The sequence below is a fragment of the Sciurus vulgaris genome (assembly GCF_902686455.1).
Source record: "Sciurus vulgaris genome assembly, chromosome: 6".
Classification (NCBI taxonomy): Eukaryota; Metazoa; Chordata; class Mammalia; order Rodentia; family Sciuridae; genus Sciurus; species Sciurus vulgaris.
In genome coordinates, this window is record NC_136466.1 from 1,318,766 (window position 1) to 1,344,193 (window position 25,428).

A 25,428-nucleotide genomic window follows, 5' to 3' on the forward strand; every position below is an offset into this window, starting at 1 on the left:
TGAGCCAGACCCAAGCCCCGAACTCCACAGCCACGGAACCACCGCCTCTGTGCTCACCAGGGGGCACGGTGGACTGAGCCGGCTGCGTGCCATGGGGTCAAGAGCTCGAGCCGAGGACAGGGTGCGTGTGGATTGTGGCCCTCGCCCAGAGGTCACGCTAACTCACAGGGACTGGAAAACCCACCCCCAGAGATTTTACCAACTGTCTCTGTAGGTCAGGAGATTTTTTTTTCCAATTTCACTAAAACGGTCAGTCTTCCCAAATGAGCGGCTAGTGTGGACCTTATGACTCGCCCGTGAGAGCTTGGCGCTGGGTGCAGAGGCCCCTGGTGTGCCTGCGCTGCCGAGGCTCAGTCCCTGCTCAACCTGGGACGCCGGGGGACACTGTGTCACGCCTTCCTCTCCTCAGTAATTTCTCATTTAAACCCGTGTCAAGAATCCAGGAAGGGGAGGCTGGAATGATGGCCCGGTCTGGAGTCCGTGGCCGCCGCCGCCGTCTCCACCAGTGTGTTGGGAGCAGCCACAGCCGGAGCCGGAACGAAGGCTGAAGTCGCGGCTGGAGTGGGAGCGGCGAGGGTGAGTTGCCCAAGTTGCCCGTGTCGCAACACCCCAAACTCAGCCTGAGCGCTTCAGGCGGGCTGAGCGACGGCCACCCTCTCAGCACGGCACCCCCGAGGCCCAGACAGCAGGGCTGGGGTCTCCCAGGCGCCCGACTACCTGCTGTCCCGCCAGGCCCTCCGACCCGGACTCCCTTCAAACTCAGGAAGGAGGCCAGAGAACGGTGATCATCCTAAACCCCCTCCGGCTCGGCGCCCGGGCAGTGTTCCGGGTTGTAGTGCGGCTGGGCAAACCTCCCTCCTGCTGCCACCTCTCTAGCCAGCGAGTGCCCACCGTCTTGCTGTGCATTGCCTCTTCCCCTCTCTTTTCAAGAACAAGTCCTGTCCCAGATGTTCAAAGTACCTATTCTGTGTGTCTTTCCCAGCTCCTGGAGCACACTTAGAAATATTGCCTATTTACCAGGGCTGAGAATCTCTCATTCTTGACTTAGCTTTTCTCCCTTTTGGGAGATAAAGTTTGCCACCTTTCCACTCTCTTAACCTGCACTTCATGACCCGAGCTTTATCCATTTGGATCACCAGCACCTTGGCCATCTCTATGTGACTTCCCCACCCGTTTGAGTTCCAGTATCCTCTGGGCTCCATTCTCCAGCCCCCAGCGGATCTGGTCAGTCCCGCCCCTGGGTGGTAGTGACCAGGGGGCTCTGGCCCAGGATTTCCCACCCTGGAAGGTAGCTCCAAAGCAGCAAGAGAAGTGGGCGTCGGGTACCAACCTGGCAGCTCGGGAGTGGGTGCTCCACCCACCCCACACAAGAAGATGAAAAAGCACAAAGAGCTTAATGCAGTGATCGGTTTGTCTGGGGACAGCCGTAGAAAGAAGCCCAAGAAAGGCTCAAGCAGCCGCCGCCTGCTTCGCACTGAGCCTCCTGACTCGGACTCCGATTCCAGCTCAGAGGAGGAAGAGGAATTCGGCGTTGTGGATGCAAGTTGCTCTGAAGGAGGATCTAGATACCCTCAAAGAAAGATTTAGAACAATGGAATCTAATCAGAAAAGCTCATTCCAAGAAATCCCCAAATTTAATGAAGAACTACTCAGCGAACAGAAACAACTTGAGAAGATTGAATCTGGAGAGCTGGGCTTGAGCGATGCCTGGCTCAACATCACAGAAATGAATAAGCAGATTTCTCTGTTGATTTCTGCAGTAAACCACCTTAAAGCCAATGTTAAGTCAGCTGCAGACTTAATTAGCCTGCCTACCACTGTAGAGGGACTTCAGAAAAGTGTAGCTTCCATTGGCAATACTTTAAACAGTGTCCATCTAGCTGTGGATGAACACAAGGAAACCATGGAATTGCTGCAAAGTGAGATGAAGCAGCAGTTCTCAAAGGGGACCAATGGAAGCAACCAAATCCTTCCATCACCTTCAGCTACAGCAGAACCTGAAGATAAAACCCACAGTGGGAATGTGAAACAGGACATCCTGCACCTTCATGACTCTTTAGAGGAGGTAGACAGTGCCCTGGTGGCATACCAGAGACAGTGATCTTGAACTGGAGGGGATGAATCAAACACTCAGTGATGTCACTCAGAGAATCAACCTGGTAGGAAGCAATGTGGCCACTGAGTGAAGTAGAAAACACAGCAAACCTCCAGTATGATAAGTAATAGAGCTGCCATTCTGAAAAGAGAGTCTTTGGATCAAGCGACCAACAGTACTGATACCATCAAAGTCCAAAACATAAAGAAGGAAGATAGTCCACATTCTCAGGTGTCCAAGCTACGAGAGAAACTGCAGCTGATTAGTGCTCACAAACAAACCCGAGAGCAACAGGCCTCCAGAGATTGCAGACAAAGAACAAGTACAGAGTTTCACATCAAAGCCATCAGCATCGCCAAAATCTCCACCGTTTCTTGGAGACCAAATTGAGGAAGCTGCCCAACTAAGGCCTATCTCCCTACCAGGAATTTCTAGCATTGAAGATCTTCAGGATTTAGTCCACAAGACTGGCCAGGATGTGGATGGGAAGCTGACCTACCAGGAAATCTGGAACTCCCTAGGTTCTACCTTGCCAGAACCAGAGAGCTTGAGAGCATTTGATTCCAATGGAGATGGAAGATACTCCTTCCTGGAGCTAAGAGTAGCTTTAAGTGTCTAGCCTCATCAGACATATTTTAGGAATGGATGTATACCCTGGACTACCTAAAATCTACTTACATAAAAAAACAACCCTTTTACACACCAGCCCTCTAGTCCTCCAAACTATTGTAGCAGACACATTGACACCTTCTAACTTGTTTGAAAAGCTGTATAAAAGTTATTTTTTTAAAAAAGAAAACCATTTTACTTATAATCTGATGTTCAGAAATCTATGATTTCCTGAAACCAGTAATATCTTACATTTTAAAATGGCCAGGAAAAGAAATAATAAAGCCCTCTTTTTTTCTCTTTCCTTTTTTTGAGAGAAGGAGACCTTATATTTTAAAACTGGAAAATGTATATAGAGAGAATAAACCACCTTTTATATTTCATATAAATTTGCCTTAAATAGCTGCACTTTACAGAGACTCAGAAAATGTCTTATCTTTAAAAGATAGGCCTTTTCTGTTTGTAAATATTTAAAATGAAAGAAAATTTGTGCATATTGTGTAGAAAGTAGAAAGAATGATTTTGAGCAGGATGTGAACAGACGAATTTATTTAAAAATCACTTATCTGATCTGGGTAGCAGCTGAAACTATGTTCACATATACTTAACTCATCCCTCAAAGGCCAAGGTGCTGCCATGGGGCTTAGCCTGCAGACAGGGGCATTGATTCAGGGACTGATGCTGTGGGAACAGTACCAACTCCAGAGTTAAGAAAGTTGGATTCTGAGTGTTTATTCCTATTCCCTCAGTGAATCCCAACCTGTGAACCAGAGAAGTCTTTTTGGGGATTTTTCTCATTTTTAATCCTCTTTAGGGTTTATGAGCATAAAAAGTTATCCAGGGGGAAGCTACACTTTCCCTCAAGTGAGTTAGGTTGTCTTCCCCAACCACCTACCACAAGTCTATCTTAAGGCTGTAACTAGCTCCCACCTTCAGTGCCATCTCCATTCTGAAAGGCATAATGCAAGTTCCTAGTCACTGACTCAGACTAGCCACCCAGCGCATTAGAAGAAAGGGATACATCTACTTTTAACGCAAGAAACTTGAGATTTTACCTGGGAGCTAACCAAAAACACTGATAGATTTCTTGGTGAGATGACTAAAGCCAAAAAAGTTGTAAAATGAAATGTGTGAAATCATAGTTTCCTTACAGAGATCAGCTCAGAAGTAGATAGAGGCTTTCTGTCCAGAAGATGCCACACTAGCTGGCACTACAGCAGGAGCCTTCATACGATGGTAGCAAGTGCAATACTTCTCCCTTATGTGGACCTGGCACAGCAGGTCTCTGGACTGGAAGGAATAGTACCTCCATGTCACCTGTATGTTGTTACACTTGCTCTGTTGTTCCCAGAAGCAATCTTTGGGCAACACAAAAGGAAAACTTACTTGTACAAAACTTAACTTTGCTGAAGCCAAGTCAGGGAGAAACTAGAGAAGCTCTCATGGCACCGACTTCTCTAGTAGAGTTCATTTCATTTAATTGTCCAAGTTGACCTGTGAGCCAATGCAGTCCAGTACCTTAAACGTGTAAAGGCTGGTTTTTTTCTTTACATAACACTCAGCTTGGTGTTGGCTAACCTTAAATTTTTTCCTAGAAGTATTACAATTCAGTTAAAGCAAGACAATGTCTTTTCTAATGAATGTGTCTGCTTGTCATTATTGCTTATGTTTCTCCCTTTTAAAATGCTTTTCTTTAACATTTCCCTTGCCCATCTATGTTATTTCACTTTCATGGAAAGGTCAAAGTATAGTAAAAATTAGCCTGGCACTTTAGGAAACTTGAAGATAATTTTTTGCTTTTCTGGCTGCTTTCCATGCCTCCTCCTTTTTAATATATACACCCCTACAGATTTTGTAACAACCAAATGAAGTTCTAGCAATAAATTGAATCATACTGCTAAAAAAAAAGAATCCAGGAAGGGTCAGAGACAAGTGTGCCAGAGGTCTTCCCGTGCCCTGGGGCGCCTCCTTCACGGTCCTGCGCGTGGAAGGTACGGGTCTTTTGAAAGAACAGGTGGCCGGGTGGCCCTGTTCTCAGCCGCTGCCTAAGCGGGTCGGCGACCTCACGGGAGCTCACGGGAGCTCACGAGACGGCGCCTCTCGTGGAGAGAGCTTTATTGAAGAGCGACTGACGCCAGACGCTGAGTATTTGCGGTGTATAACTGCTCGAGCCTCCTCCCAGGTGACACCGGGGAAGTCACCACAGTCAGGGTCTCAGAAGCTCCCCGTCCCCTGCCGCCCGTGCCTCCTGCTGTGTTGTAAGAGCGCGTGAGGCCCACCCTTCCAGTCGTTTTGGGGGTGCCATCGGCCCAGGGTGCTCTCCCACCGAGCCACACCCAGTCCTTCCCATCTTCTGCTGTGAGACAGGGTCTCGCTAAGTGTCCGAGGCTGGCCTCAAGCGCGCACCTCCTGCCTCAGCGCCGGAGTCGCTGCGGTCTTGCTGCTGGGATCACGCGGCTCCTGGCGCGGCGCTTACAGCAGAGCTCCCGAGCGCCTCAGCAAGCCTGAGCAGAACGTCGTGCCCTAGGACAGCGCCCTGCTTTCCCTCAGCCGGACACACCCTCAGTCACCCAGGGGCCGGCGCCTGGTGGAGTGGGCCCTGCACCAGCTCTCGGCAGGGCCTGCAGGTGCACCCCTCCCCAGGGCAGGAGGATGGTCCCCCGGGCTGTGTCCCCTCTCTCTCCCTTCCTTCCCTGTCTTACTTGACGTGTGGCGCACACGTCCATGTGGGCACTGTGCTGTTTCCTCGGGCCACACGTGTGGAAAGGTAAGGCCATCTGGTCACACACAGCCGTCTTGCCCACCTCTGGTCGCTCTGTGCTGCGGCTGGGTGGGGTCCACTTTCTTAGCGGCTTTCGAGTGTAGAGTTAAGTGCTCTCAAGGACAGTTGTCGCCCGGGCCGTGGGTCTCCTGGCCCCGGCCTCCTGTCCCACCAGGCTCTGGGTCGGCGATGCTCGGCCCCGCAGCGCGCTCACCTGTTCTCACCCCACACCCGCCATGCTCGGCCCCATGTTGTGGGTCCGACCTTGGGAGGCGCTGCAGGTACCAGATCACGACGAGCTGGCGCAGCGTCTCTGCTCACCTGACAGGTCACTTCCCTCACTGTCACCGTCCCCCATGGCCTCCTCGGGGCAGGACCGCAGGGCGCACGCTGCAGGCTCTTTCTCCGGCTTGCGGGTGGGCGCGTGGCTGCCCCTCTGGTCACCCCGTGGCTCCAGCAGGGCCCACTCCCACCCACACGGCGGGGCTCAGCTCTCCCTGCTGATATTTGCTGCGTTTGTTATTTTCTTCCTTCGCCTGAGTTTGCAGCAGAAGCTCTCCACGGAGTGGTTCCCCCGCTCCCCGTGCTGGGGATTGAACTCGGGGACACTCGACCACTGGGCCACCTCCCCAGCCCTATTTTGTACTTCATTAGAGGCGGGTCTCTCTGAGTTGCTTAGCGCCTTGCTTCTGCTGAGGCTGGATTTGAACTGCGGCCCTCGGGCCTCGGCCGCCCCAGCGGCTGGGACTGCAGGCCTGCAGCGCCGGCCCAGCTCCGCTCTGCGGCCTTTCCCCCGTGGTCTTGCTCTGTTGGTCTTCTGTTGCTCCTCTCTGCCGACGCTTCCCCGCCGGCTGAAAGCTGCTGGTTGGGGTCTGCCCCTCGCTCTCTCCGAGCCCCTCGGAGCCCCTCCGAGACTCCCCTTTGGTGGTGCTTGTTCACAGGCCTGCTCTTCAGCGTCGGCCACTGGAGGTTTGTTCTGAGGCCTCCAGTTCTTTGCAGCTCTGTGTGGCGCCTGCTCCTTGGGGAACCAGCTGCTCTCTCGTGAGGCAGGTCCGACTTCAGGGGCTCGGGTCTCCCGGTCTGCCCTGGAGACCCGGCAGCTGCGGACCTTTTCCAGGTGTGAGTGTGTTGCTCTCTTCTCTCCTGTGAGGACCAGGTCTGTCACAGCAGCCCCTTTCCCTGCAGCACGGGCTCCGGGACCCCTTCCCTCTGCAGCAGAAGTCTTGGGGTCGTGCCCTTCCTGCCAGCCTGGCAGAGCATGTCGCCCACCCTGAATGGCCCACCCTGAACGGCCCTCCCTTTCCAGAGGGCAGGCAAAGACCCGTAGGCCGTGCGCCCACTCCTCCTCTCCGTCTCGCCGCCTCTGGGCCCCACAGCTGTGCCCAGGGCCCTCCCGCCGCCCTTCCCCTGGGCAGTAGTCTGACCTGCTCCCACCCTGTCCTCCCGCCCTCCTGGAGAGGAAGGACCTTCACTCCACACGCCCCCAGCACGGGGAGCCGCCTGGGCCAGTTCTGGCTCCTCATCCGCCCGGCACCCGCGTTCCTGGGCTGCCCTCAGAGCGCTGGGGCGGGTGAGACTGGCGTGGTCACTCCTCCCCGCGGGGCTGCCGGGCCTCGGCTCTGCTGGCCTGGGCAGAGGGACCTGATGAGCTGACTGCTCTTTCCACCCGCTTCCCTGCGGAGGCTGCTGGTTGTCTGGGGTGCTGAGCGTCCCGGGGCTCTGCGGGTCTCCTGAGGTGGGGCCACATGTGGACATCAGCTCCGAGTTTCCAAGGGGAGCGAGAGCGGGTGCTTCTTACCTGCCACTTTCCTCCTGGAACAGCATGACTGGTATCTTCTTTGTGATCATCACAAGGAGAACAGCAGGCCGGGTCTGACCTGGCTGGTCCAGGCCGGCTCAATCTCGCTTCGACTCTGTCCTTGAAACGCAGACTGCTGTCCACGTGCAGACCGCGGACCTGTGCAGACCGCAGTGAGCATGTTACAGGTGTGCGTGGGCTACAGCCGCTGGAGAAGAGCGGGGAAACGGGAACGCACCAATAGCGGGAGGCAGATTTCATCAACTGGAAAATCGGAGCACGCTGCCTCCTACTGTGTCGGCTCTTGACACACGAAATGAGGTGCCACATTCGTCTCTTGTCACACCGAGCAGTGGCCTTTCCAGGAAAGTTAGTGCAGTTTATCTCCAAGATTGGCATTAAATTATGTGTATGACCTATTTTAAAGTTGAATTTATTAACTATGTCACTGAGGAGAACCATTTCCCAGAGCCAAACCAGGAAATCCTCAAGACCAGCTTCCAGAGACCCCCAGGGCAGGGCTGACCATTCTTCCAGAGGCCCCCAGGGCAGGGCTGACCATTCTTCCAGAGGCCCCAAGGGCAGTGACTGACCATTCTTCCAGAGGCCCCCAGGGCAGTGGCTGACCATTCTTCCAGAGGCCCCCAGGGCAGTGGCTGACCATTCTTCCAGAGGCCCCCAGGGCAGTGGCTGACCATTCTTCCAGAGGCCCCCAGGGCAGTGGCTGACCATTCTTCCAGAGGCCCCCAGGGCAGTGGCTGACCATTCTTCCAGAGGCCCCGAGGGCAGGGCTGACCATTCTACCAGAGGCCCCGAGGGCAGTGGCTGACCATTATTCCAGAGGCCCCCAGGGCAGTGGCTGACCATTCTTCCAGAGGCCCCCAGGGCAGTGGCTGACCATTCTTCCAGAGGCCCCCAGGGCAGGGCTGACCATTCTTCCAGAGGCCCCGAGGGCAGGGCTGACCATTCTACCAGAGGCCCCGAGGGCAGTGGCTGACCATTCTTCCAGAGGCCCCGAGGGCAGGGCTGACCATTCTACCAGAGGCCCCCAGGGCAGTGGCTGACCATTCTTCCAGAGGCCCCGAGGGCAGGGCTGACCATTCTACCAGAGGCCCCGAGGGCAGTGGCTGACCATTCTACCAGAAGAGTGTTGGCCCCAGACCCCAAACAGTCAGCGCGTCTTGAGCAAAGAGGGAGCTGGGGGTCATCACACAGGACTTCTGTTACGTCACAGCCAGCAAGTGTGGCGGTGCAAACGGGCTAACGGGAGAGAGCAGAGCCAGGATGAGCCCCCACCACAAGGCCCCGTGCGGACGTCCCTCAGTTTAAGTGGAACAAGCTCTTTCTAACCGGGTGTGAGGATATCTGAGGTGCCTGGACTTGGGTCTGCTGGGGTGGGCTTGACCCCTGGGTCCAGAGCCAGCAGCAAGCCTCTGTCCATGGAGGCCAGTCTGGTGGCTGTGTGTGGCTGATGGATTGGCTGCCTGGTCTTTAGGGTCTGGCTTGGGGCTGGGCTCTGCTCATTTGGGTCTTCTGGAGCAGGCCTGAGCCTGGTCCTGCTAGAGCCTGGTGCCATGGTGGCTCTGCGTGGACCTACAGCTGGTGTCCACAGGCCACAACACACCACTGCAGGGGCCCAACCCCAGAGAATGGGTCCTGCATGACAACCTGGCTGCTGGCAGAGTGGAGTCTGGCCTGGGTCGTGGGTCTGTGTGATGACTGGGGAGGAGTGGGATTGTGTATTCCCTTGGCCGAGGTTGGAGGCTGAGAGGCTGGCTGGCCACTGGCTAGGCCTGGCTACTAGAGCCCTAGGTGCCAGCCTGATGGAGGGAAGGCACAGTCTGGACCTGCAGCTCTCACGGCTGCTCTGCCCTGGGCTGGACCTGAAGCCTGGACTCCAGCGTCTGGTCCCCACTGGATGGCGGGTAGCGTGGTGTCACTGGGGCTGACCTGGGGTGGAGCAGGCTCAGGGCTTCGGGTGGGTCAGGAGTAGGTGTCAGGAAGGACCCTCTGGTGCTGGGGTCAGCCTGGAGGCTTGGTCCAGGGGTCCTGGCAGAGGGCCTAGAGCTACTGCGGCCAGTCCGTCTATGGGGTGGCCTTGAACTGTGGCTCTGGGCAGCCTGGAGCTGGCCGCAGTCTGCAGCCCGGCCTGCTGAGGCTGCCCATGGTGGGGCGGGACCAGGCCGGGCTGCAGAGTGCCTGCACTGTGGGCCCCAGGGCAGAGCTTGTCCTGGGCTTTCCCGGGATGGGCTGGCACTGGGTCTGAGGCGAGGTCCAGAGCACCCCGCCTGTGGACACTGCCTCCCCCTGTCCTCTGTGGAGCCCGAGGAGACGCAGGCCAGCGAGCTGCTCCTCCCGCTCTTGGCCGCGCACAGGAGCCGCCATCTCTCCTGTGTCCTCAGGCCTGGTGAGCGTGTTTCCTGGCAGCAGGGGTTGTTCAGGCTGATAGTTACGTGAAGGGACAAGGGTTGGAGAGTCCGGATCCACAACCTTAGCAACAAAAAGAGAATCGTTCAACAAGAGAGAAAGCAAACTAAAGGACTTAAAAAGTGAGGAAGTCTAGAAAAGTACCGCAAAATTGATAATTATATTTATCAGAGACTACACGCAAAGAAATACCCAACTCCAGACTGGAGAACTATGTTCCACCCATTTCTTCCTAACATGAAACTAGATCCTCCATATGATGAATATCAACCCAGCTTTGAAGGAGGCAACATCTGATGGCTCTCCCCAGACAGGCATCCAGCGGCCTGTCCTGGGTGGGTGAGAAAGGGCATCACGCAGACAGCGAATCAGGGTGAGGGCAGGCCCGTGGGCCAGACCGTCCAGGATCCCCTTCAAGGGGACTCCCAGGCGTCACAAAGACAGGATTGACACTCGTCTTCTCCACACCCTTATTTGACTTGAGACAGGAGGAGCTGAGGAAGGACAGGAATGGGCCCACTGGGGATGGAGGCTAGGAAGAAAAGAGCAACGGAATCTAGGCCCAGGGTGCAGGGCCGGGCTCACGTCTGTGGTCGACCTATGCTCTTGAAGCATCTCTTGCCTCAGCTCAAATGCTCTATCTCATTGGACTCCGGGTGCTTGCAATCTACTCCTCAATAAATTTCCAATCCTCTTTCTTCTGCCACATGAAGGAGGTGTCTCCCTTTACTGCTGTCCACTGGGATTAATCAAAGTTGCTCTTTGGTTTCTTTCTCCCAAAGAACATATTTTCAAAGCAAGGAAGCTTACCTCTGGAGGCCTCCGAGTCATGCAGGATTGCTCTCACTAGATCTCCTTTATTAACAGCATTTTGTTACCAAGACCCTACACGGAGCACAGGGAGGTGGACCAGGCACGGTGCTCACCAGGTTTGTGCCTCGAGATTGGGGTAGATGGAGAGACCTTGCTCTGACCTGGCCTGCAGCACAGCGTGAGACCAAGCCGTTTCTCCATTTGACCTGATATACTCAGAAGAGCTGAGGTTCTGTCTCAGACAAAGGAACAGGGTACAAAGTTGCTTCATGACCCAGTTCACTATCAATCAGTCCACCCCATGCAGTAAGTTCGATGCCAGACTTGGTGAATAAAATGATAGAAAGGCTATTTTATTTCTTTATCAGTAGGTTGTGCTTTTGGGTTTCCATATTATCTCCTTATGTGCTGTCTAAGTGGAGGACCATGAATTTTAGAATATAAACCCATTTCTTTCACTTGCAGGGTAGTGATTTCGGATCTGGGTGTGAGCAATGCATACGGATGACAGTTTGGGAAAATGGGAGCGTGGCCTCTTAGCAGGTTCCACTTAGGAATTTAGCTGCCGGAGGTGGAAGTTTTGGAGTGTGTGTGAGGTTGGGGGTGTTCCGTGCCTGGATGAAGGGGATACAGCCACGGAGGCACATTCCAGGGAAGGGTAGAGTCACCTGGCCTCAGTGAGCCACAGTGAGGACACAGCGTGGGCACATGGCTGCTCTAGCTCACAGGAGCCTTCTCTGTCCCCATGGCTGCTCCGTCCCTCCAACGACAGGCCATGTGGGTTGGGGAGAGGGCTGGAACTGGAGAGAGCCCAGATTCTGGGGAAAGACCCCGGCCCACTGCCCCGGGTTTCCTGCCAGTGTCCTTGTGGGCCCACCCTGAGCTGCACGGTGACCAGGTTGCCAGGGTGGGAACGGGCAAGGAGGAGACGTGCAGGGAGCCTCTGGGTGTGGTGGACATGCGGAGCCTTCCCAGCACACGCAGTGCCCAGACTGCACGCCCACCGTGAGCAGGCTGGTCCTGCGCACACCTTGCTTCGTGAACTGCTATGGGAATTCTCCTTCCGAGTGCGGCTGCACATCCTCTCCAGGACCAGAACTGCAGTCAGATGCCATGTTCCCGGACGGACCGAAACAAAATGCCGTGGTGGCAGATGCTGGAGAAGATCGCCCGGAAGCCGACAGCACCTCGGGCGTGCCAGAGATGGTCAGGGCCCCAGTGCTAAGGAGGAGAGCGGAGGCCGGGGCCTGGAGAGGGGCCTGCGGGTCGGAGCGCCCGGCCCCCCTTTCTCCACGGCTCTCTTCTCCCTGCCAGTCTAGAAACCAGGCGGTAAAACACCCAGCAAGACCTGGCCCAGGGGCGTCTCCCACAGGTCCTCTGACAGCACAGGACAGGGTAAGGGTCTCCAGGATGCCCCTCTGGCCCTCGTCCCTCTGGTCCACCACAGCAGAGGCCACCTGGACTTGGCTTCCTGTGTCCTCCACTAGCCAGCCTGGGTCCTACAGAGCTCAGGAGCCGCTTCTGAGGGTGCTGAGCCTGGGCCTGTGGTGCCCCTGCCTGGGCCTCGGGCATGCCGGGCGCTCTCCCAGGGCTGACATGGGCTCCGGGTCACGTGGAACTGGTGTCTTCCAGGTTACAACACGGCTGGCTCCACCCTCACCAGAGCTGAGGTGCTGCGGCCTCTCACCAGCTGCGAAGGCTGTGCTTCCCAGCCCCAGGCCCGAGCAGCCCGCGCGGCCCTGCCACCTCCGTGCGCCTCTCTCTCCTACGCTGTGCCCTGTCCTGTTCTCACTCCCCCCTGTCTGCTCCTCCTCCTTTTACTCTGTGCTTACCCAGGTTAGCTGTGCATGACAGTGGGATGCATTCATGCATTTTGATGGATCTCACTCACTCTCTCATTTTTCTGGTTGCACATGTTGCAGGATCACACGGGTCAGGCAGTCCCACATGCACAGGGGGCGACAATGTCTGCTTCACCCCATGATCCTCCTACCCCACACCCCTTCCCCTCCCTTCACTCCCCTCTACCTAAAGAAAATACTGCTATTCTTCCCTAGCCCCCCGCCTTCCATCTTGTGAATTAGTTTCCACATATCAGAGAAAACATTCTGCCTCTGGATTTTGGGGTTGGCTTATTTCACTTAGCCTGATATTCTCTAACTCCATCCATTTACCCACAAATGCCATAATTTCATTCTTCTTTAAAGTTGAGTAATACTCTCTCAAATATATATACCACTTGTCCTTGAAACCCTAGCCAGAGCAATTAGATAGAAGAAAGAAATGAAAGGGATACAAATAGGTAGAGGAGACGTCAAACGATCACTATGTGCCGATGACATGATTCTATTAGCAGATTTGAAAGATTCATCAGAAAACTTCTAGAACTAATAAATGAATTCAGCAAAGTAGCAGGATATAAAATCAACAGCCGTAACTCAGAGGCATTCCTAGATGTCAGCAATAAATCCACTGAAAGAAATCAGGAAAACTACCCCATGCACAATCACCTGAGAAATAGAAATAAAGACTTGGGAGTCAATCTAACAGGGAGGTGAAAGACCTCTACCATGAGAACTACAGAGCACTAAGGAGAGAAATGGAAGAGACCTTGGAAGACGGAAGGTCTCCCAGGCTCCTGGACAGGCAGGATCCATGTCGTCAAAATGGCCATGCTACCAAAGCCTCACGCGGTTTAACGAGTTCCTCTTACAGCCCTGTGGCTTCCTATGCCAGGTTCTTCTCTCCAGGCCTCTGGCGTGCTGGGTGGTGTGTACCGCGGCCGTGGCCGTGCTGTGTCCTTGAGATTGCAGTGGAGACCGTCCGGGTGTGGCCTGGGTGACCTTCCTTGCAGCGCCACAGCCTGGCTGCTTCACAGCCTCACAGGGACAGAGCTGTGACCCTCTCTTCTGTCCTAGGGAGAAGCAGCGCCCCTGCAGGCGGGGACGGCAGCCCCGCCGGCGAGTTTCTCCTCACGGGGTTTTCGGACTCCTGGATGGTTCAGCTCATACACGCGCTCCTGTTTTCACTAGTGTACCTGGCGGCTCTCATCGGGAACCTCCTGATCGTCACAGTCACCACCGTGGATGCGCGCCTGCAAACCCCGATGTACTTCTTCCTGAGACACCTGTCTTTCCTGGACTTCTGCTTCATCTCTGTCACCGTCCCCAAGTCTGCCGTCAACGCCTTCACCCACAACACCTCCATCTCCTTCTGGGGCTGCGCCCTGCAAGTCTTCTTCTTCATGGACTTGGCGTCCACGGAGACGGCCCTGCTCACAGTGATGTCCTACGACCGCTATGTGGCCATCTGCCGGCCACTGCACTACGAGGCCGTCATGACCCCGCGTGCCTGCGCCAGGACCATGGCCTTGTGCTGGCTGAGTGGCGGCGTCTCTGGGGTCATGCACGTGGCGGCCACTTTCTCCTTGCCCTTCTGCGGGTCCAACAGAGTCCACCAGTTCTTCTGTGATATCCCGCAGCTGCTCAGCCTCCTGGACTCCGCAGCCATCCTCCCTGAGGTCAGAGTCATGGTCTTCGTCACCAGCCTGGTGCTCCTGTGCTTCGGCTGCATCGTGCTCTCCTACGCGCGCATCCTCTCCACTGTCCTGAGGATCCCTTCCGCGGAGGGCAGATGGAAGACCTTCTCCACTTGTGTCCCTCACCTGGTGGTTGTCACCCTCTTTCTGGTGTCTGGCAGCGTGGCCTACGTGAAGCCCATCTCAAGCTCTGCCTCCATCTCTGACCTGCTGCTGCCCGTGTTCTACACGGTGGTGCCCCCCACCCTGAACCCCGTCATCTACAGCCTGAGGAACAGGGACATGAAGGCAGCCCTCAGGAGGCAGTGTGCCCTGGGGGCCCCCTGCCGGGCCCGGGCCGCTGACCTGTGCTAGCCAGGGAGCCGCCGGCCGGCCTCCCACTGGGCTTCCAGGGATCAGGGGTCTTTCTGGTTTTGATGTTTTAATGAAATTCAGCTGCACTCTAGCAAGACGTCCATGTTGTGTTGTGTTTAGCCCTGGATTGCACTGAAAGGTACCTCGGACTCTGCAAAATATAGTACTTATGATCTGATTCACAGTGGTGTAATTCTCCTAAACTTTCATGAGTCATATTTCACTCATCAGCATTACATATCAATTTTCATAAAATGAGAGAACACTGTTGTAAGCTTCGGGGTCACGGCCTGTGACCAAATAAAATCTGATAGGAAGCGGCTGAAGCAAGGTTTATTGGAATGTGGCTCTCGGGTGAAATTCCCAGCCCCCGGGGTACAGGTCAGGGTAGGGAGCCAGAGAAAATCGCACATGGCCCCAGCTGCGCAGGGTCTTCACAGGCTGGAATGGGCAGGGTCCTGCTGAGGGACAGGTGGAGGTGAGGGTCAGTGGGGTTTCCCTGCCGGTTTGACTGGTCTCTGTTTTGGCCTGCTGCCCATTTCCTCAGCATTTTGTTCCCCCTCATATAGTCGCTCAAATTCTGACCTAACAACTGTAAAATTGATTAATTAAACATATATGATAGATACTTTGATCACAGCAGAACCAGATCACAGGTACTAAAATGACATCATGACTCATGGGTACACGTATGATCACACGAATGGTGTGAATCTACATCGTGCACAACCATAGAAAAGAAAAGACGTACCCCATTTGTGTACGAGAATCAAATGCAGTCTATAAAGATAAAAAATAAATAATCTAAAAAATTTAAAAAAAAATGAACCAAATGGGAAAAAACATAAAGCTAAAACACTCCAAATGCTTTAGTCCTGAGAAGGTGTGATCATGGAGGCCAGAGCCTCAGAGGCCGTCACCACAGTGAAGGCAGGGCATGTCCACCAGGCGGGCACCGGGTCCATGGCTGGCTCGAGGGTCCATTGCCGGCTCGAGGGTCCATTGCCTGGTTAACAACACAATCCCGTGTTCGCAGACCCAGACCTCCCAGCGGGATTTGCTCGTACTTCTGGAGGGCCATGTGAGGTTTTGATCAGTCCACAACGGGCGATGATTGATCAGGCCATATTTCCATCACCCCAGATGGTTATTGCTTCCTTCTGGTGAGAACGTTTAAACTCTCTGTTGGAACATAAAAGGCAGCATTAACTGTGGTCACTCTGCATAGGTCACCAGAACCAATTCCTCCGCTTAACTCCGACTCCGGCAGCCTCGGACCAGCATCTCCTGCCTGCCCGCCTCCCCGCCTGGTCCTCACGCTCGCTTTCCTGCGCACAGGAGATGGGTGGGTGTTCAGCGTCCTGAGAGTGAGGTCAGTTCTGATCCTCACGCTGGCTTGTCCAGGTGGCAGCTGTCCTCAGCAGGAGCGGCGTCCAGGGGGACGAACGTGCTGGCTAGCCCTTGTCTTAAGGGAGAAGAAAGAACTGAAGCCCTGGACTTACCTTTCCACCTTCAGGAGCCGGAAAAAGAAAAACCCACCACGTGTGAACCCAGCAGAAGACAGGTAGAGGAGAGGGCAGAGGCTGATAAGACACTGAGAACAGACATCGTGAGCCATGCTGAAAGCTGTTCCTACCATAAACGTAAAGACTGACGACTCTTTTAGGTCACTGAGGTACAAGGAAGGGGGCTGTGTGGACAGGAATGAAGGAGGAGAGAGCCGCAGAGCTCACGGAAGGGCATTTGAAAGTGATTCTACAGAAAAGCGCGGCCTGCCGTGTGGAGAGCTGGCAGGTGTTCCCACAACGGTGTGGGGTTTCTGACCCGTTGTGGCTTTACTTGGGATAGGGTCACAGTGGCTCAGTAGGACGGGTACGCCGGTGAGGTTGGGTTAAGGTGGGCCAGGCTGGGGTGGGGCGGACCCCTAACTAGTGTGATCAGGGTCTGCATGAGAAGACGGGGAGACGGGGACCAGGACCTGGACGCCCGTGACAGCAGGGAGAACTGGGTCCTCGCCAGAGCAAGGCAAGAGGAGGAGACAAAGGCAGAGGGAGGTCAGGACTCCACCCGCAACTGAGAGGCACTGAGCACGTTCAGGAGGGTTGCAGGACAAGAGCACGTGCAAACCCAGCAGCGTTTCTAACCCCAAACCCAGTAGATGAGAAATCAAAATAATTCCGCTTACAGTAACATGAATGGAAACCAAGTACTGAAGCATAGCTTTCACAAAGGAGGAGGAGGATCTGCACCCTAAAAATTGCCATCATTGATGAAGTGATTAGAGACACAAACGAGTGGAGAGAGGGCCTGTGCTCCTGGACTGGACACATTGGCATGGCCCTTGTGTCCACGTTGCCCAAAGTGACCAGAGGTCGATGGAATCCCTATGGAAATTCCAATGCAATTTTTCATAAAAATAGAAAAAAATCATAATTCTCCTGGAACCACAAAAGACTGGCCAGCAGCCCTAAGCTGGAGGTTTCACCCTTCATGGCTTCAAGATGCTGCACAAGACTAGAGCAATGCGAGCATCCCGGTGCCCGGTGGAAACAGCCCTGTAGCCCAGCTACCTCTGCTGAGCCCCGCCGTGACCCTCACCTGCAGGGCCTGGCCGCTGGCGGGCCATCAGGAGCACGCCAAGGGAGCCACAAGCAGAGGGGCAGGGTGGCTGGCAGGCCGCGTGGGGAGCAGGGCGGCTGCTCAGAGGAGGCCGGTCCCAGGCAGGAGGAGAGCCCTGGGGCTCGGGTGCCTGTGGCCGCAACTGCCCTTCACCAGGACCTGCCCTGTGCTTGAAGTGTGTGTGCTGGGCCGGGTCTCACGTCTCCTCAGACGCACACCTGCAAGGTGACTGAGGGACAGACATGTTGGCCAGACTGACAGGGCCAGTCATTTCTCACCGACCCTCACTCAATGAGGAGGACCGAAGCGGGCTTGGTGGAGGACGGGAGGGAGTTCAGTGGAGGACGGGAGGGAGCTCGGTGGAGGACCGCAGGGAGCTCGGTGGAGGACCGCAGGGAGCTCGGTGGAGGACGGGAGGGAGCTCGGTGGAGGACCGCAGGGAGCTCGGTGGAGGACCGCAGGGAGCTTGGTGGAGGACGGGAGGGAGTTCGGTGGAGAACTGCAGGGAGCTTGGTGGAGGACGGGAGGGAGTTCGGTGGAGAACTGCAGGGAGCTTGGTGGAGGACGGGAGGGAGCTCGGTGGAGAACCGCAGGGAGCTCGGTGGAGGACAGCAGGGAGCTCAGTGGAGGACTGCAGGGAGCTCAGTGGAGGACTGCAGGGAGCTCGGTGGAGGACCGCAGGGAGCTCGGTGGAGGACCGCAGGGAGCTCGGTGGAGGACCGCAGGGAGCTCGTGGCCGTGCTCTTGCCTGGCACGTGTGAGGCCCGGGGTGCCTGCTGGAAAGCAGGATGCTTACAACAGTGACTGATACCCTGCATCTTAGGAAATTCAGTTTTCTTCCACTGGGATGTAAGATATGTAAAGGCACACATAAGGACATAGGGTCACAGAGGAACGAGCGACGGGCGACAGAACACGGCGCAGCAGAGGACGGAGGGGTGGCAGGCACACCAGCGCCCCTCCCAGGTCTGCGGGGAGGACGGAGGGGTGGCAGGGACACCAGCGCCCCTCCCAGGTCTGCGGGGAGGACGGAGGGGTGGCAGGGACACCAGCGCCCCTCCCAGGTCTGCGGGGAGGACGGAGGGGTGGCAGGCACACCAGCGCCCCTCCCAGGTCTGCGGCGGAGGACGGAGGGGTGGCAGCACACCAGCACCCCTCCCAGGTCTGCGGGGAGGACGGAGGGGTGGCAGGCACACCAGCGCCCCTCCCAGGTCTGCGGCGGAGGACGGAGGGGTGGCAGGCACACCAGCGCCCCTCCCAGGTCTGCGGGGAGGACGGAGGGGTGGCAGGCACACCAGCGCACCTCCCAGCTCTGCGGGGAGGACGGAGGGGTGGCAGGGACACCAGCACCCCTCCCAGGTCTGCGGGGAGGACGGAGGGGTGGCAGGGACACCAGCGCCCCTCCCAGGTCTGCGGGGAGGACGGAGGGGTGGCAGGCACACCAGCGCACCTCCCAGGTCCCCCAGCTCTTCTGCAGCCTGCCCCTCGCCCAGGGTTTCTCAGCAGTGCCTCTCCTCCACGCTGCCTCGGGCCTTCGCTCTGCTCTGCCCTTCCTGCGGCACTGCCGCACCTCTGAAGCCCCGGGCCAGCAAGTCCCTACCCTCCTAGGCAAAGCTGATGCCTTCAGTGACTGGTTTCCATAGATTTTTTTTTTCCCAGTCCACAGAGATTGATTATTTTGTAGTCTTTTTTAAGAGAAAACCTTGGAATAAGAATTTTTAAAACTTGAAAGAGAACAAGTTCTCCATAAAGGTCTCTGGAGTGGTAATTCAATGACTAAATACATTTATCTAAAAATGTGTGTAAGATAAAACAGCTAATAAGTAAAACAGGGTCTGTGTACTTCCTTCTCAAAGCTAAACTAACTTAACCAAAAGTGTCTGAAACAGTTTCAAGGCCACCATCCTTAATGTTAAAACTTGCACAATGATTTTGGAAAAACCACAACCAAGAAGGAGGCAGGGAAGGGCCTGTCCAGGTGCAGCTCAGGCCCCGGGCTCTTGAGGGGAGGCTGCTGTGGACCATCACGAGTTCAAGATGGTCCTGGTGATTCTCACAAGAAGAGAAAGCAGAGAAAAAGACCTGGCCACACGTCCAGGAACAAGGAGGAGTCCCAGGACGCGGGAGCAGACCTTAAATATCTCGCTCCCCAGAGGATGGATACACCAGGGGATGGATTTGGCAATGAGCCTTGGAGGTTCCCCGTTGCGACTCAGGTCCAATCAGCAAATCGTATCCCACAATATATGTTGAACTGTTATTTGCCAACTAAAAATCAAATAATAAGTAAAAGGAAAACATCTAGGAAAAATTCCCCAGGAGGGGAGACTTGAGTTGGAACACTGAAGCCTAACTCGTGGTGTCACAGACCCTGAAAGCCCAATCAGAAGTACCAACATGGCGTTTCACAAGTCCATGGACACAACACTACTACGTCCCAGGGATGGTCAAAAGGAAGAGGCGTCAGAATAGCATTTATCTTTTCATTAGCCCTGGGGATTAGGAATCCATTTATCTGTATATTCCGACAGCTGGGGAAATAAACCTGGACAGAAAATCTACATATACACTTAAATAGCAAGGAAGAAATGGGGTAAAGCTAATGCAAATCTACACAGAGATCCATAAACGTAGCGCCTAAACTTTGTAAGACTGTCACTGGACTGTAATAGACAGGGACGTGTTTTTCTTGAAAGTATCTGTACAAATGACCCGGGTTCAAATGTATTTGAAAAAAAGGAACGTGGATATGTTAATTGGCGTGGTTGTGGTGAATATTTCACCATGTGCACCCGAATCTTACAGTCACAAATAGGCAACGTAAATTGTCACCTGCATACAAATACAGCTGGAGAAGACGTGTAGGACCCTGGGTTATGAAAACGTTGAATGCGCAGGAGCTTCGGGGATTAGAGGCGTGTGAACCAAGCTCGCACTGTCCCCAGGATGGAGTTCCGGATGCCGAGAGGGTCCTGATGCCCAGAGGCTGTTGCTTCCGCCTTGAAGAACAGGCTCTGAGAGTCACAGCCCTGCACTGCGTGCTGTGGGGGCCCAGGCGGCAGGAGGTGCGCATGGGTTCCTAAATGCCAAGTCTTCCCAGACACGCTCCTGAGTTACAAAGGAGGGCAGTTTGGGATTCAGTTCAGAGACACAAAGTCCTCAATATGCGTCTAGTCACCAGGACACAGGCTCAGCTCTCGGGCATCAGGAAAGTAAAACTGCATCCGTTTGAAGAGGCCAGTTTGTGCCCCATCAGACGGGAAGAATGCCCCGAGCAGCGCAGCCTTCCTCTTCTGCTGCTCCCAGGTGAATCCCAACCCAGGTACAGCTTCGTCTGAGCCTGCAGTCTGACTCCTTTTCCTTCATCACTCACAACACTTGAATGGATCGAGTAGGATGTGCATCTTTCCATTCAGAGCCCAGGAAGGAACCAGAAGCTTCCAAACTACGCTCTCTGAAGGTCAGTGGTCTGTGTCCTGTTGTTCATTAAGCAAAGCCGCGGGGGTCTGGGAGCTGGAAGGCAGCTGACTCTGAGGGTCTGGAAGGGTCTCGTGTTGGTGTGCTCACTTCCTAGGGGCCTCCCCACACCGCCAGCGAGCGCATTGCATTGTGGGCTCTTGTCTTCTCACAGGAGAAGATTCTGACCAAGACATAAGACTTGGTGAAAGTGTAGCAAATTTCAATAGAAAAAAAGAGAAAAAGCAAGGAGAGAGAGGGTCGGCTCAGCGAGGAGACTCACGGCTCTGCCTTCTTTGAGGCCCTGTTTCACTGGGGGTTAAGGGAAGTTTCTGGAGAGTCCCCGCCATGCACCCCCCTTTGCTCTGGAGTGACGGTGGGATGGTATGAGACCCCTAATTCCCTCTTACGCGTTTCTGCCATGTGTCCAAGCAGTGCCAGGTTTGGAGAAGACAGTCATGAGATCACAATGACATGCTCAGTGCCTGGGCACCTCTGGGTCACCTTGGCCTCTGCAAACTGGTCCTAACTGGAACTTGCTGCGCAGCCCTTGAGGCTGCCGGCCCCCGCAGTCTCTGGTCAGGAGGTCTGGCATACAGTCCTCCACCTGAGAGGCATCCTGCCGTCTTGAGTCAGAGCAGGAACGGTAGCTCTGTACCAACTATTTAACAACCAGACACCAAAACCAAGCTGGGAGTTAGCAGGTGTGCCCTCTGCGGAGCTCACCGCAGCCGCCCACATCTCTGCCACCGTCACCTGCTCTGACCGCTGCATCTCTGCCTGCTGCCTTGTTGTGAGGGCGAACGGCAGGAGCCCCCGCACAGCCTCTCTCCAGAGTGGTGATGGCCAAGCCTGTTCTCTCCAAAGCACTGGCACCTGCTAAGGTAGGCATTCACAAGTCCTGGCCTCAGGCCTTGGTCGCTTCCGGAAGCTGCATGAATTTACAAAGTAGTGTTGAGCAAGAAGATGAGGCCTACCTAAGGTTCACCACCATGAGTGTGAACAACAGAAACACACAGACAATTCACAACTCCAGTGTAACAAGCATCAAATATGAATAAATTGCTTTCTGGGGACAAACTGATGTTTATTTTTAGCCGAGGAAATCCCTGACTGGGAGCTCAGGATGTCTGTCGGACGTTCTGCCGAGAGGGGCCCTTACTCCCTGTTCTGCAGACCGAGGAGGACAGGCTCTATGAAGTGGGCGCCATGGTGTAGGACGCGGCTGTCTGCAGATCTTTTAGCCATGCTTCAGTTGCAACGGGCCCTAAGACAGAGCTGACCCAGAAATCAGCCAGAAGGAGAATCGCCAGCTGCAGGAGGCGGGTGGAGAAGGCTTTGTGTCGGGCTTCCCCTGAACAGGTCATGAGCACCTTGAGAACATGTCAGCCCGTGATGTCAGCGTGCAGAGGACACAGGCCACCAGGAGGCAAGCACTCAAGTTGGAGGTGATGTCCAGAGCCTGAGGCGTGTCACAGACGTACTGCTGAGCCCGCGGGTCTTGGTGAAGGGAAGTCTGGACTAGGAGTCCTGTGGATGGCGGAGCAGCCCACAGCCGCGAGCCACCTGCTGCCAGCTGCACGCTCAGGGCGACCACCATCCCACAGTGTGGTGGGCAGAGGGCGACCTAGCGGTCACGGGGCCTGTCCACAGGAGCACAAGCTCCACAGCTTGCAGAGGAAGATCTGTGCTGCTCGCTCCTCCAGTGAGGTGCCCGCCTGCCTGCCAGGGGATTAGCGACGGACTTGGGAACAACCACCAGATGCTGCCCAGGTCTAAGGGGACAGATTGCGTATAAAGGAGTACATTGGAGCCTGAAGACCGGTGTCCATCACAGTAAGAGCAGCAGGGTGAGGTCCCCAGGTGAGGCTCCCAGACAGAGAGGACAGCAGACCTTGCGAAGCCTGGAGCACCCGAGCCTGAGATGTCCACCAGGAGGAAGTCCATGAAAGCTGTCCATGCCTGCTAGTGAGCTGCCGTGTCCCCGGGGCCAGAGGCCGAGGTGACAAGAGGTGCCACAGCAGAAGGCACAGTCTCTGGATGGAATGCAGTACTGAGTCAGGTGAGTGGATCTACCTGTGTTTGGGCTTCCTTCCCTGAAGCTGCTGATACCCACACTTCCGGTCCTCATGGGGTGAGAGAACTGAGCACCCTGGGACTCACATGAAGCCGAGAGAACTGAGCACCCTGGGACTCACATGAAGCCGAGAGAACTGAGCACCCTGGGACTCACATGAAGCCCAGTCCCGGTGTCTGAAGCATTGGTCGAATTCACTTCCTGCGTAGATCCGCTTTCCTGACTCCGCCTGGACCCTGGATCGTCTCCCTTCCCCAGCTTTGAGCAGTATTCCCAGACACGCGCACTCCCTGAGTGGAGGCTGGCCGCTCCAGAGAGCGTTTCTGTGGTCAGCTCAGTGGGTGGACTCGGCCTCCTCTGGAAGTGAGTTGATCTAAAGCAGACCAGGAGGCCATGCAGCCCCTTCCTCTTCCACTGTCCCTGAAACCCACGCCAGGGTCCTTTCTTCCTCCACTGCGTCACTGTGAAGACGCTCTCTGATCCAGGACCTGCGGGTAGCTTCCTGTGGGCAAGGTGTGGCCAGCGCCCTAGCTCGTCCTGGTCTCGGCCCGGAGTCCTCCTGCTGGGCTGAGCCAGGCCCAGGGAGAGCGGCTGTCCCCAGACGGCCCTGCTTGTTACGGAGCTCTGCTAAACACCCTGGTCCTGGAGGAGTTCTCTCAAGTTCCATTTGTAAACCTGCACTGGTTCTGAGGTGGTTCACACCATAAGCTGTTTAAACCTGGTCTTTTCAATACTAAAATTAGTTACCTGGTGAGATCTGACCTCAGGACGATTCTGTTTCATCAATAAAATTTGAGAGATTGAGAGATGATCACAATAGGAATGTTAGCATCTGCAGTTTTAAAATGCTTTCTATGTAATTCTTTTGCCATCAGAAAAACAATTATGACTTTTCTGCCTTTATGTGAATAAAAGTAACTGTTTGCTTATGCTGATATATTGATATGATCTTTCAGTATCTTAGCAAATATTTTATGCTAATTGCTGTGAGTTTACGCGGTTTCTTTTGTGGCCTTGTTTACCAGGTGAGGAGAGTCCATCCAGCAGAGAACGTTCTGCGCTGAAGCCCACGCTGATGATCAGGTCGGCATGGCCGGCCGCGTCGGCTGCAGCGGCAAACCACTCTGTTCTCAGCGTCCTCCACCAGGTGACACTCAGCCAGGGGCCAGGAGAAGCCTGGTCACTTCACATGGCCTGCTGTCTCCTCAGCCCAGGCGAAGGCTGACGCCTGCCCTGCCCACTGGCCTCAACTTTGTTCTCCAGGGCGCATCGGGCGACGGCCTCCTGACTGTGGCTCAGTAGGGCGTCCAGGTCTTCACACTGCCCTGTGTGTCCTCAGTGGTGCTCAGACATCACCCGGGTCATGGTTTTTAACATGGGCAACGGAATACGCAGGGTTGCCCGTTCCGCACCAGGTGCGGGACAGGTGGAAGATGGCATCTCTAAGCGACCTGCATCATCCTGCTAACGCCGCAGAGATCCAGCCTTCCTAAAAAGTGCTCGTGGTGGTAACCACACCAGGCACCTCAGAAATGCCTTTTTTGCCATTTTAAAGACGACTACTTTTGCTTTTGTGACTGGATTTCCATGAAATGCCATCATGACTTCCTTCGGCTTGTAGATTTCCTGGTTGGCCTTCTGAATCAAGCTCAAGAAAGGTCTCCTTCATGGGGCTGCTGCTCTGTTCCATCGGGGTCTTCAAGCACTTTGGCTGAGGCCCGGCCATAACATGCAGGTCTTCAGAGAGCATTTTAAGAACTAGCTGCCTATGCCAGGCATGGTGGGGCTTGCCTGTGATCCTAGCGACTCAGAGGCTGAGGCAGGAGGATGGCAAGTTCAAGGCCGGCCTCAGCAACTAAACAATGTCTTAAGCACCCCTGCTTAAGACTGATAAAAAAAAAAAAAAAAAAAAAAAAAAAGATTAGTTGCCTAAAATAAATGCAGGAACATAAACGTGTATTCTGTGAACTCACATGCATCTGTGGAACCGAAATACTTAAGTGTGCTTTCGGTTTTGAAGGACATCAAGCTATTTCTGTGGTTTACACGCTGAGAGAAAAGCGCAAGGGACAGAAGCCAGCTCACATGGAAGCGAGGCCAGGAGGCGACTTCCCTGCAGAAAGACTGCTCTTGCTGATTTACGGAGACAGACGAGGTCAGGGGGTAAAACACAGGAGCCGCTTCTCAGTGAGACTCACACAGGCCCCAGAAGAACCCTGCTGCTGTACCACGTGGGGGACGCGAGTCCTCAGTAAGGACAGCCAGGCCTGCCTCTGCCGCCCAGCTCCTCCCTCTGCTGACTGGCAAGGACTCCTTGACCTTGCCACCGAGATTCAGTACATGCCTGAGACTCTTAGAAACAATCTGGCCATGTGACATTTAATAAAGGAAGTGCTGAATCTGTTTCGTACATCACTAGAGAGGCAATGGATTTTCCAGTTCACACCTGGCTGTGAAATCAACTTATTTACCTTACTCTCTGTGGGTTGTACCAAATGCTGAATAAACTCAGCATACAGAAAGTTCACTGATAGGGCTTCTGTTTCCAAATTACAACCATTCTTTAAGAAATTGTAATTGTTGCCCGTTGGTATAGAATCAATGAAGAATATGAGCAATTCTATAAAATGTGACTAAAATATTCCTTCTCTTTTGAATCACGTGTAAGCACAAAGCCATGTTTTTCTTATCATCCAACCAAACCACCATAGAACCGCCGAATGAGCAAGGGGAAGATATGGGAATTCACTGGTATCTTATTAAGCCAGAAATTAAAGATATTTTCAGAAGAAAAATAACAGTTTCTTCTCCCAATTTAATTTTGGTTCTTGGATGCAATGCATCGTGCATGAAAATCTGTCTGGGGAATTAACTGGGTTCA

The 25,428-nt window shown here is 54.6% G+C and overlaps 1 protein-coding gene, 1 long non-coding RNA gene and 1 pseudogene across 4 annotated transcripts in view; 2 read left to right on the forward strand and 1 right to left on the reverse strand.

Moving 5' to 3' along the window:
- Positions 1–25,428, reverse strand: part of LOC306663292 — a 726,016-nt gene that overhangs the window by 431,581 nt on the left and 269,007 nt on the right. The window lies entirely within an intron of this gene.
- On the forward strand, positions 585–4,598 carry LOC306663238 (EF-hand calcium-binding domain-containing protein 14-like; annotated as a pseudogene). Its single transcript has one exon. The product of its transcript is annotated as an EF-hand calcium-binding domain-containing protein 14-like (transcript).
- On the forward strand, positions 11,617–14,395 carry OR14L1 (olfactory receptor family 14 subfamily L member 1; the record flags this gene model as incomplete). The annotated part of the gene is made up of 3 exons (XM_079143725.1): positions 11,617–11,709; positions 11,823–11,898; positions 13,422–14,395. 3 exons carry the CDS (start codon positions 11,617–11,619, stop codon positions 14,393–14,395), a joined length of 1,143 nt encoding a protein of 380 aa, XP_078999851.1.